Below are 13,219 nucleotides of genomic sequence, written 5' to 3' on the forward strand. Positions count from 1 at the left end.
TACGCTAAGGTATTTTTGGTAATTTCAACTATTTATTCTGCGTCCTTTGTGATTCTGGGGCCATTCTTAAAGAATTAGGTATAATCTGGGCATTAAATTTCAAATTCGACATTCTTTATACAAGCATGTCTTTAACACAGTTTAATTTTTGATTCGATAATTGTTTAACTAAAGCTTGGATTTGACGGTCTCCATTTTAAGAACCCCAGCCTTATTCCCTGTCTTTGCACTCCATCCTTCCTACCTGAGGAACTAAATTCTTTATTACCAGTCTATATCTTAAGGGCGGCTCTTTCTGACTCAAATAGAGAAAAAAAAATATTATATACAATCCCCGAATTCTTCATACATTTATCCATAAAAATACTCATCAAGCATTTTCTTTTCTTTAATGATCATTTTTTCTTCTAGTTATTTTATTCACTTTTCACATTTGTCTTTTTGTAGAGTGAACGGGTGGTGAAAATTGGCCTGATTAGTGCTTCTACATGCGGTAAAGACATAGGGAAGACATGGCAAGTAATCAATTCTTTCTTCTATTAAAGAATTGAGCCATGTTGTTAATTATTAAGCCATCTTGTGTGCCTCCTTCTGTCTCTTCAAGTGTTGTGATTGACTATGAAAATGTAGAGGGCAAGCTAAAAGCTCAAGATGTGTTTACTTCTTATTTTGCTAATAGCGGCCAAATTACAGCCTCTTTTGTAAGTCCTTCTTCTTCTCTACCTGATTTTAGGTCTTACCATGGACTGCCTTGTCTTTTATCAATGCCATTGGAACTTGTCTCGGAAGCTGAAATAGCCAGAATTGTCAATGGTTTGAGGGGTGCTTTATCTTTTGGCCCTGGCCGCATTCTGACTAATGTTGTCAAGTTCATTCTTCCTGTCAATAATATGAAAAAAACTTCGTTTTCTTAAAGAGTTAAAGAGGCTGTGTCCCAAAGTCGAACCTTAAAACGTACAGGAATTAGAAGAGGCAGTTGGGGGGCTGCCGCCCCCCAAACCCCCAGCTTTTAAAGACTTTTGTACAGGTTTTTTTTTGGGGGGGGGGGACTTCATTGTTACTAATTACTAGTTTCGGCGCAATGGTTCTCCTGTCCTCTTGTGTTTAACATTTTTCGAAGTTATTCCATTATTCATTCATTTCAATTTTTTGTTAATTAAAAGAGGGCCTTTCCGAAGCCAATAGCTGGGGGTTAGCAAAAAAACAAAAAACCTGTACAAAAGAGTCTTTAAAAGCTGGGGGTTTGGGGGGCGGCAGCCCCCCAACTGCCTCTTCTAATTCCTGTACGTTTTAAGGTTCGACTTTGGGACACAGCCTCTTTAACTCTTTAAGAAAACGAAGTTTTTTTCATATTATTTCTGTACGTTTTTCTACAATCCATGGTGGATGTAATTTAATAATTCCTGTACTCCTCGTACAGGAATTAGGAGAGGAACTTGGGTGGTTGCCGCCCCCCCCCCCCGCTTTTAAATCATTGTATAAAATAGCAAAAAAATAGATAGAATGACCGAAATGTTTCTTTTGCTCATAAGAAGCTAATATTCTGTTATCTCTCAAATGATAAGCTGTCCAGGTGTTATCAAAATTTTTTTGATGTTGTGAAAAAAAACCGCCCGTAAGGGACTTGAACCCTTGACCCGAGGATTAAAAGTCTCACGCTCTACCAACTGAGCTAATAACTTGCATGTGTGTAAATATAACTTCTCAATAGCTTTTAAAAATTTCAAATTAACATGGGCTCTTATGGAGAGAAATCCGTTAATTAAATAGCTAATGGGTGGTTTCTGGAAAACAGGGAAGGAGTTATCGGATCGAGCTGAAATTTCGCGGATAAGCTCCTGGGCCGTAGGGGACCTTAACTTGTGAATTTCAGCCCGATCGGACAACGTTAAAAGGGGTGGGGGGGGAGGGGTTGGAGGGTCGAAACTTTCGGGGGGTTAAGATTTTCCTACGAAACTTTCATGGGCACTTACTCGGAGAATTCCGCATCGAATGAGTCTTCGTACACCCAGATCCGATGTCGGATGTGACCTGTAGGCGTCTAGAAAAAAAAAGTAAATGAATTTTAAGTGGCTATGCGTGGTTTCTGGAAAACAGGGAAGGAGTTATCGGATCAAGCTGAAATTTCGCGGATAAGCTCCTGGGCCCTAGGGGACCTTAACTTGTGAATTTGCTTGGGTTGGGTTGACAGGTCGAAACTTTCGGCCAGATTTTCCCCATGAAGAAAAAGTTTGAGGGGGATGAAATTTTGCAGGTTTCTTAGTTGGAGCTCGGGCTACGAAATGCATCCCTCCCCATTCGTCTGCGACCACTGGAACCGAAGATCGCTTAACATTGTCGTGTGTCGCCTCTTTATAGAGGCACGAGTGTGCCTCCTTGACGTTTCTGTCCTCATGAGACTTGTCAATTTTTCTTTTGAAAATGGTGTCTTCCCAAGTGCTTTAAAGCTTGCTCATGTTATCATTCTCTTTAAAGGTGGATCAAGGAATGATCCTGCAAATTATCGTCCCATATCTCTTTGATCAGTGTTTAGTAAAAATTTTGAAAAGGCTATGATTTCTCGACTTCTTGATTTTCTTAATCCTAATCACTTTTTCAGGATTTTCAGTTTGGTTTTAGGGCGAAGCACTCAACTGGTAAAAAAAAGGCAATGGATACGGCATTAGACTTTACAGTCCGTACCGGCGGTGCTGATCTCCGTTTCTTGGCCCTTCAGCCAGGAAGTGCAATGGGGGGCTGGGGACCAGCCATCCTTTGCTTTCGCACAACCTTCCTGTTTACCTTCCCCAGATTTTTCCAGGTACCCATTTAGAGCTGGGTCGACTCTGGCTAAGCTTACAGGGTCACGTCACTGACCCCCGTCCCAAACTGAAGAATTGGGTACACTGGGATTCGAACCCGCGTCCTCTCAGACACAGGCCTCTGCAACTTCCTAGAATTATTCGCATTCAGCTCTTTTGTCAGATACCTGCTGCTCTTTTTCTCAATGTTCGAAAAGCATTCATCTCATTAACACATCAGATTCTTCTTTGGAAACTGTCCCATATTGGTATAAGAGAGAATGCTTATTCTTGGTTTCTATCATATTTATCTGATCGAGTCATCTCGGTTGATCCACACTTTTCCAACTCTTTTGGAATACAATTTGATGTTCCACAAGGATCTGTCACGGGGCCAATGCTCTTTTTAATCTACGTCAATAACCTTATTAATGTGATTACAAATTTTAAACCTACCATTTTCTGTTGTCTTTGTCAACCAGCCTCCGTCACTAATTATGACAGGAGTTCGTCCTTACCGGATGCACTTATTGCTTTTGCTGATGACAGTACTCTTGGCAAAGCTGGTAGATTAAAACCAGCTTTGCCAAGATGATAGCCCATTTTGAAAGAGGTTTCCAGCGGTTTGATGCCAATTATCTTACCTTAAATGTCTGAAAGTCATGTTTCTCATTTTCTCCAGAGTCTCATAGGTTTGCCCTGACTTAAATGAAATGCACGTATCAAGAGGTTCTCTAAGTAGGCCTGAAGATCGATACGTTCGATTCCTAGGCATCTTGCTTGACGAAAATCTTTTCTTCGAGCATCATATTAACCTAATTAAAATGAAAGTCTCCAGGAGTCTCAGAATATATAGAAAGCTTAAACCTGTATGATTATGAGTCTTGGATATCAGAAGTGCCTGACATAAATGATCTAAAAGCATTTAACCCCCCTTCCGCCGAAGAATCATCAACGTTAGACTAACAAAAATGGTTACTACTGCTGATCTTCTTCAATCTTCTGCTGATCTTCTTCAATCATTCTTGCAACCCCATTGGATCTGCAGAAAAAAAACTATGTAAGTTTGAGCACATTTAACAGCGATCCCCTTAAGATTCTGATTAATATGACGTCCATTGTCAATCTTTCCTTGGATGGAAGAATTGAAGGACAAGGCTATATTCGATCCTCTAGTGCCAAGGCTGGCCCTCAACCGAAAAGATAAATTGATTACTTTAGTTGATGGGACAAAACCTGACTTAGAAATGACTATGCTTTGAACGCAAGACTGCCAAATTTGAACTCAACAATGTAACATTTATTGCGTCCAGGAAAGGATCACTTACACTTTTCGGAATCAAGTAAGAAAGCTACATTAGTTAATTAAAACGCTCATGCCAGGCACAGCAAAACAAACATGTGTATAAAGCGACTATTAGATCTGATCTCTTCTATGCAGTCGGGACCCTGAAGGCGCTTCATCTGCAAGATATTTATGTCTCTGACCTTGGCTGTCTATTAAAATTCGGAGGATACGATATTCAGACATTATCTTAAATATTGATGTGTGCCACCGCTGCTGTAACAACGAGCCCACCGCCACCATTATCAAATTGAGAAGACTTTGCTGGCTCGGCCGTGTCCTGAGAAAATCAGATGACCACATCATCTATTAACAGCTTCTAAATGCTCCTTTGCCAGGTTGGCGTAGTTGACCCTGTGGGCAATTGAAGAATTGGTGAACAACTCAAAGACGACCCTAACCCCGTTGGTGAGCTGCTGGCTCACGTTTGCTAAAGAGCTGGGACAAGATTGCGGCAAATGGGAATTAAGTATACAGTGTCTTCTAGAGGCCAAGGGAGGCCTCTGCTTTTGGTCCCGCACGAAATACAAAGAAGTACAGTAAAACAAATGTAATTAAGCTTTTACCGGAGATTCCAACCGTTTCCTTCCTAGCTCTTTTTCTTTATTATCAGGAATTACTATACAATTCTATAGACGCATCTAGAATGTCATTAAATAAAAAAATAATTAGTTTTTTTTAACTGAAAGTAAGGAGCGACATTAAAACTGGAAAAAAAAGAAATTACTCCGTGTATGACTTACTGTTTTACTACTGTAAATGACTACTGTATGACTTACTGTATGACTACTTTAAATTTTTTTACTGTTAAAAAAGTAGGATTGAGAGAAAGAGTCAAACTTTAGCGCAAAGATTGGGGCGTCGAGAAGGGAACAGTCCCTTTCAAACAGGGAGTAATTTCCATTCATTTTAAGTTTTAGTGTTGCTCCTCACTTTTAGTTAAAAAAACTTTTTTTTAAAATTTAGTTTATATTAATAAACCAATCTTTGTCTCTCTCTCACTAATAAGGCTAAAAGCTCAGCATCAACACCATCTAAGTCAAACTAATGGTATTTGCCATTGAATGGAAATATAGCTCACTCCATATTTTTGATATTTTCCTTTACTTATGTTTTATTTGTATTTCTCGTCTTGTGTCACTGATCTGTGAGCTTATCAAGAGACTCATTCATTCACATAATTGTATATTATCTTTCTTCATTAAGGCAAAAGAATAAACAAAAATAAATTAAAATCTATTATATTTCCGACTGGTTAGATATACTTTATTTTCTTTTGGCAAATTGATCCTGAATGAATGCCCACTTAGCCTCTCTCAAGTTTCCATCATCGTCATTAATAATGACAAAGCTTTTACCATCATGGTTGCGCCGTCAAACACTATCTAGCAAAGAACATATTCTAGCCCATCGTAAATAAAAATTTAAAATACATTTAAAAAAGTTAAGCAAAGAACAATTACCGATTTAAGCTGGTCCATGAATGGTAACTGTTATGTCGGATAACATGATTGGTAAAACTTCATTGCAAATCATAAATTTATTAGTTTGAAAAAAAAAACACAGCCTGAAACATCCTGAAAATGGTATCATATCCAAGTAAAAACTGCACTTGGATACATCTCAAATCTCATATAGAAGGGATATACAAGGGATATCACTTTTTTTGAAGAAACATGCAGATGACTAAAGACGAATTATGTTTCAACACAGATAATAATCTGCTTGTTCATGCTGACTTTACTTAACGAAAATAAACAACTAAGTTTTATTCCGATTAACTGAAGTTGACTAAATAATTTTACTGAAAAGCCAGAGAAAATTGCAAATTGAATAACGATTTAAAAATATACTTTACTGGCAACTTTGACATTGTAATGTTAATAAGTGGAGCCAAAACGTTCAAAAATTACATTTAGCTTATTTTGATATCCAGTTTAGATGGATATATGCACTAAATTGATATAGCAACTCCTTCGGCAACGTCAGGAGTTGCAGCATCCTTAAAATGAATTTAAGTTTCATCTGATTACCAAAAGCCATATTTTAATTGCAGTTCTAAATTTATTTACATCCAACCTTAAATTTTCTGAAAATCAACAAGTTTTTATCGTTATATAGATATGGTTGTGTTAGTATGCAGAGTATAAGCAAAAAAAAAAAAAAAACGTTCTACTAAAGCCATTGGGTTTTCACTTAGAATCAACTTTAGAATTTTCTCGGCTAAATCTAGATGGCGATAGTTAATTTTCAATTTCAAAGACGATTTTAATTAAGAAGATTACTGTGCAACAAAGTGGTGATGTCTGGCATTTTTTTTTTTTTTTTTTTTTTCAAAAAAGATGATCTTCACCCGAAGAAGGCTTAAATACCATAGTTGATAAATTCTGAGATGGCCATTCAGTTTATAACTAATTTACTAGTTAATATCAAATTTAGACAGATTACTAATTTTGTGTTGCTAGGATGATGTGTATAGATCCAGCAGCCTTAAGTTTAACCTAAGTTTCATCACATTTAATAAAATCAGATCTAATTAAAGATTAAAATTTCTTTAGATCCAACCGGATTTGTTTTTTAATATAAACAATTCTTTTTTTAAAGCTCAGTTTAGCATGCTTTTCTGAATAATAATAATAATAAGAAGAATTTATTTATAACCCACAAAATACATAAAAGGAGGAGTAAAAACACAAAAAAAAAAGAAAAAACAAGAAAAAAAACATAACAACATAAATAACATAACAGTATAACAACATACAACATACAACATAAATAAATTACCTCAATTACCTCGTTTGGTTTTCTGTTTTATTTGATCTACTGAACCAGAAGGAGGACGATCACAGGCTATCCACATACGGAGCCAGAACTTATCTTTTTGTTTAGCCATCTTCACTTTAGGATCAATTTTCCAAAAGGGATTGCGAGTACCCGTTCGTACGCGCTCAGAGGGAACAGCTTTTTAGTGGCAGACTTGAGACAGAACACTTTTTGCTGAAAATACGAGTTGATATCTATCCGAGTTGAAGTTGTACATACAGATGTTTGCAATAAGTGGAAAGGCACTTTAATAGATGATAATAACTGGGACAATGTTAATACATAAAGTAGAACATTGGTATTTTCCCAATTTAACTTTGAGAACCACTTGGGAGAGTTACGTTGTACAAAGCTCGCCATGGAGCAGGATAGTTGGCACGTAATGGGTAAATGATCGTCGTCGATTGTACGAGTCGTCCACATGAACTATTGATGAAAGTAGAGCTGAATCTGACACAATTAAATGATAAAGGTTGCAAGTAAGACCACCACGATTGTGAATATAAGCAAATAGAAGATCTTCTATTTAGAAGATCTGGAAGATATGGAATTCTCCGGGTAGTGAATCGAGAAAGATGTCAGATCGTCCAGATCTGACCAGATCATGGGAATCCTCCCATGTACCCCCCCCCCCCCCTCCTCAGAAAAATCCCCCAGCATACGTCTGAATACTTCCCAATAACCAATCCTATATGTAAACAATGGACAAAGTTCATAGCTTGCAGCCCATCCCCCAGGGACTCTAGAGGATTAAATCATCGTCAAAGACATAGTTATTAGAATTTTTGACTATGCTGAACAAAATGGCTATTTTAAAATTTTGATCGGGAGATTTTTTGAAAAACATGAGCGTGGGAGGGGGTCTAGTTGCCCTCTAGTTTTTTTTTGTTATTTAAAAAGGGCACTAGAACTTACATTTTCTGTTCAAATAAGCCCTCTTGTGACTTTCTAGGACCATTGGGTTGATACGATCTCCCTTAAAAAATGGAGCCTACAATAAACACGCATCCATGATCTTTCATCTGGCAAAAATACAAAGTTCTACTTTAGAATCTTAAAAAGGGCACTAGAACTTCTGATTTTGAATTAAATTAGCCCACTCTGAAGTTATGCGACAACCCCTTCTATATGAAGTGCCTCTCGCGATGAATAAGCCCTCTCGTGATATTTCAAGATGGGTTTATACTATCACCCTTGAAAAAATAAATAAATAAAATAAACACGCATCCGTGATATTTCTACTGGCAAAAATACAAAATTCCACGTATTTGCATATAGGAGCTAGAAACTTCTACAGCAAGGTTCTCTGATACACTAAATCTGATGGTGCGATTTTCATGAAGATTCTATGACTTCTAGAAATTTTTCCCTTTTTTTTTCAAAAAGGCAAGTTTTTCAGGTTCGTAACTTTTGATGGGTAAGACTAAACTTGCCTTAAATGATTGCCTCTCAGTTAAATTACCTTAACTGATTGAATACTAGATGCATTTTACTTTTGAAAATACTCTGTAATTATTAGATTCTTATTTTTAAGTTGAACTATGATTCGAGTAAAATTGCTAAGGCTTAGGTTAAGTTTAAGAGGGTAGCTTTAAAAAGTAAAAAGGGCATTTTGACTAAATCAAAAGCTACCGAATATTTTGTCTCTAAGACTCTTTATCTTGTTTCTAGACACAATTTTCTGTATAAAGGGAGAACATGATTCAAGAAATAATGCTCAATCTGAAGTGCTGCGTAATTGTTTTTTCCAAATTGACATTTTATTGTCTTTTGTTTTCAAAACTAAATTTTCTATTTGTAATTGTCAAAACTATTGTATTGTCTCAAAACTAAAAATTAAGCAATTATTTAGCCAAGAACTTCCTTTGGTAGTCCCCTCCGCAATCCCTCGCTCTTTCCGCTAAAGCTTTTAATTGTTTTAAAATGAGTTGTCCCCTCCGCAATCCCTCGCTCTTTCCGCTAAAGCTTTTAATTGTTTTAAAAAGTAGAATTGTGGCAAAGAGTCAAACTTTAGCGTAAAGAGCGAGGGATTGCGGAGGAGACAACTCATTTCATATACGGATTAATTTATGTTCGTTTTAAGTTTTAATGTCGCTCCTTACTTTCAGCTAAAAAAAAATAATTTTTTTTTATTTAATTTCTGAACGTTTTTTCAATTAATGCATGTTTGGATTTGGCTCTCCGCACATAAATTATTAAAATGAAATTTGTATATTAATTCTTTTTTTTTGGCTAAATGGCTTTCTCTTAGTTTTGATCAGACTTTATTGAGAAATAAGGGGTGGAGAAGGAGGCCTAGTTGCCCTCCAATTTTTCGGTTACTTAAAAAGGCAACTAGAACTTTAAATTTTTAACGAACGTTTTTATTAATAAAAAATATACGTAACTTAACAATTAACTTACGTAACAAACTTTCATAACCTTATATTTTTATTATGTATACGAGGGGGTTTGTACCCTCGTTAATACCTCGCTCTTTACACTAAATCCTAAGTTTTGTCCCAATTCTTTAAGAATGACCCCTGAATCAGAAATGCCGTAGAATAAATAGTTGAAATTACTAAAAATACTTTAGCATAAAGAGCAAGGTATTTATCTCCTCCTAAATACCTCGCTCTTTATGCTAAAGTATTTTTAGAACCCCTCATATGCGTAATAATCTCTGTTCGTTTTAAGTTTCAATGCTACTTCTTCCTTTCATTTGAAAAAACGTTTTCATGTTTATTTTTCATTGTTTTCTTATAGTAATGCTAGAGAATCCTGCGCCCTTATCATTAAATTTTTCTTCCCCCATGACAGATTCCTCCAAGGAAAGATCCTCCAACATAGCCCCCTCTCCTCAGCCCCACCCCAAACAAAAAAAAAACCCCTGAAAACGTCTGCACACTTCCCAATAACCATTACTATATGTAAACACTGGTCAAAGTTTGTAACTTGCAGCCCCTCTCCGAGGGATTGTGGGGGAGTAAGTCATCCCCAAAGACATAGTTATTGTGGTTTTCGACTATGCTGAACAAAATGGCTATCTCAAAATTTTGATCCGTTGACTTTGGGAAAAAAATGAGCGTGGGAGGGGGCCTAGATGGCCTCCGATTTTTTTGATCACTTAAAAAGGGCACTAGAACTTTTCATTTCCGTTAGAATGAGCCCTCTTGCGACATTCTAGGACCACTTGGTCGATACGATGACCCCTGGAAAAAAAACAAAAAACAAACAAATAAACACGCACTCGTGATTTGTCTTCTGGCAAAAAATACAAAATTCCACATTTTTATAGATAGGAGCTTGAAACTTCTACAGTAGGGTTCTCTAATACGCTGAATCTGATGGTGTCATTTTCGTTAAGATCCTATGACTTTTAGGGGGTGTTTCCCCCTATTTTCCTAAATAAGGCAAATTTTCTCAGGCTCTTAACTTTTGATGGGTAAGACTAAACTTGATGAAACTTATATATTTAAAATTAGCATTAAAATGCAATTCTTTTGATGTAGCTATTGATATCAAAATTCAATTTTTTAGAGTTTTGGTTACTATTGAGCCGGGTCGCTCCTTACTACAGTTCGTTACCACGAACTGTTTGATCACACCAGTAAAACTTTCTCCCAGTGTTGGCTTAGCCTTTAGAGTCAGCTTAACAGTCACTTTAATCTCTAAAAACAACAACATATGATGAGATCCTTTTAGGTCGTTTTGATCCTTATGGATTATATGATAATCATCTTCATTCTCCCAATAAAGAAAAGGAAAAGAAAATAGAAAAGAAAGACAATAATTGGATCCCCACAGGGCTTTTGCTCTGTCTGTGATATATATATATATATATATATATATATATATATATATATATATATATATATATATATATATATATATATATATATATATATATATATATATATATATATATATATATGTATATATATATATATATATATATATATATATATATATATATATATATATATATATATATATATATACAAGTAGCAAATAAAGTATTATTCAAGTCTTTGAAATCTTCATATAAGGCTTAAAAGCTTTTCAAACATTACGTGGTGAGTTGAATTGAGCTTCAAAGCTCATTTTAAAAAATCTCGTAAGAATCCTTTTAATATATATCAGACATATTCACTTTCAAATCGTTTCTATAATTTTGAAGTGTAAATTCTCAAACACCTATTTTAAAAAAAAATGTTAACCATTGAAATGGATACAGTATCAGAAAATAATTTGCACAGAAAGTTATTTAATTTACAAAGAGCACAGGTTTATGATCAAGAGCTTTAAAGTGATGTGTCTAAACGTCTACTTTTTTTTTACTTAAAAATAACACTAGAATATTTTCCAATGGAATGAACTGGCTCTCCATTTTCCAGGACTTGTGTTCGATATGATGATATGATGACAAAACAAAAAAAAATTATTGTATGTGTATGTTTTAAAACATTTAAATAGGAACAGAGACATGTTACCATTAAAAGTGCTGCAAACAAAGCTCCTGGTAGGACTTGCCCCCCTTTGCATTCCTCAAGAATTTTTTTGACAAAGCTCACATGCCCCACCTCAAGTTTTTGACCTCTGTGCTGGTAGGAAGTTGAATTTTAATATTTTATGCTACATAGAAACAGATAATTGCATTTAGAGGGGTTATATTGCCTACCCTCTACCTCTTCGGTTTAAATATCAAGCCATGGACCAAAAGTACACCCTGGAATAAAGAGTGATTAGATATTGATGTCTACCCCTCCCCCTTCTGTTGAAATGTTAATATGCAACAGAGTAAGTGATGTAGGTCTTAGTGTATGGACCATAGCTGTGAATCCTGTAGTTTATTCCATAAGGATTTGGATCGTATGTGCTGAATTTTTTTCCCGAGAGAAAAATATGATCCATATTATTAAGAGTTTTATGCAGGTTTCATTCCTGAAAATCTTGGCAAGTACTAACCAATGTTTCTCCATTTTAGTGTGTCACTGAAGAATTGGAAATACCAGACACTGATATCGAGATTATTTTTGAAAGGTTCGTTTCTGGATTGACCATACGCCACACTGAATTGACCGTGGACATAGGCATAAGTGATGATATATTTGACGAAGACAATGAGTTGGTAAGTCTTTGCTGTATAGGACTGATCAGGGATGGATGAAAATAGGGATGGCTGAAAAAAAAGGCATAATACGTTGCTTCAATAAACTTGCGAAAAAAGAAATGTTAACTTCTTAAAGACTTTTCTTGCAAAGAGTTTTATGAAATTGTATGGCTTAGCCTACTAGTTGTGTTAAAGTTCAAATTTTCTAGTTGTGTTATAGTTACTGACATATCCTAGCTAGTATGTGCAATTCATTTGTTGTATGATATTTGCTTGTCCTTATGCCATTTTGGTTTCATTTATGATGGACAATATACCTATATATACCTACATATAGGAAGAGTAAATGGTAGTAAAATCTTTGGTATTTAAGGTAAACATTTTGTGGTTTACCTCTTTAAGCATACACTTTTAAATTCTGCAAATGACTATAATATATATATTTATATTATTATAATTACTACTTAAAAACTTACTATAGTATATGCTTAATTATAATTTAAACACCATAATATAAAGAATTTTTATCTTTCATGGAAAGGCTTTGTGAATTGAACAGAAATCATAAAATGTGGCCACTCTTTGTCAATTTTGCACTTAAGCATGTGAGTGGATTCATTGGATACTATCTTCTAAAGGTTAGTTCAATAGGGTGGCAACTCTGGCTGAAGAAGTTGCTTCTTTTCTAGTGATAGAATGCTGGCTTAGCCTTCATAAGATATTTACTGCAATCAATTGGTCATCTTAGTCCACTTTTTTCAAAACTTCTTTATCCTTTTCATAGGCAGCGAAATAGCGCTGCCTAAGTAAAGGGAGATGTTTGCACAATATATTATTTTTCTTTTCTTGAGATCAAAGCACTTCATATCGAAGGAGTTGTAGATACTTCGATATCAACGATACTACGATTTTTAATAACCGAAAGCAATTGGATGTCAAAAAACCCCTTCCACACCAACCATTTCCCAAAACACCTCCCATCAAAATTTTGAGATCCTAAAATTATGTCTTTAGGGATAGCGCCCTCCACCTCCACAGTCCTCAGGACAATGGCTGTAAATTATGTCCTTGGGGCATATAAGGTTTTCATTTAAAAGGTCGTCGTATAAAATTTTGACGGTGTTGATTAGATTGGTAAGCGGAAATTCTAGTGCTCTCTTTAACATTCAAAGTGATCGA

General features: G+C 35.5%; 1 protein-coding gene across 6 annotated transcripts in view; it reads left to right on the forward strand.

Moving 5' to 3' along the window:
- Positions 1 to 13,219, forward strand: part of LOC136029430 (uncharacterized) — a 157,134-nt gene that overhangs the window by 134,356 nt on the left and 9,559 nt on the right. For 3 of the 6 annotated variants that reach the window (XR_010618040.1, XR_010618043.1, XR_010618042.1), the window contains exon 2: positions 11,915 to 12,058. Coding sequence is in view for 2 of the 6 variants with exons in the window: in XM_065707812.1 (XP_065563884.1) it covers positions 555 to 701; positions 11,915 to 12,058 (291 nt within the window). In the remaining 4 variants the exon portion in view is untranslated. The other 3 variants (XR_010618041.1, XM_065707813.1, XM_065707812.1) reach the window with 3 other exon arrangements.

The sequence above is a fragment of the Artemia franciscana genome, chromosome 7, assembly GCF_032884065.1.
Source record: "Artemia franciscana chromosome 7, ASM3288406v1, whole genome shotgun sequence".
NCBI classification, from domain to species: domain Eukaryota; kingdom Metazoa; phylum Arthropoda; class Branchiopoda; order Anostraca; family Artemiidae; genus Artemia; species Artemia franciscana.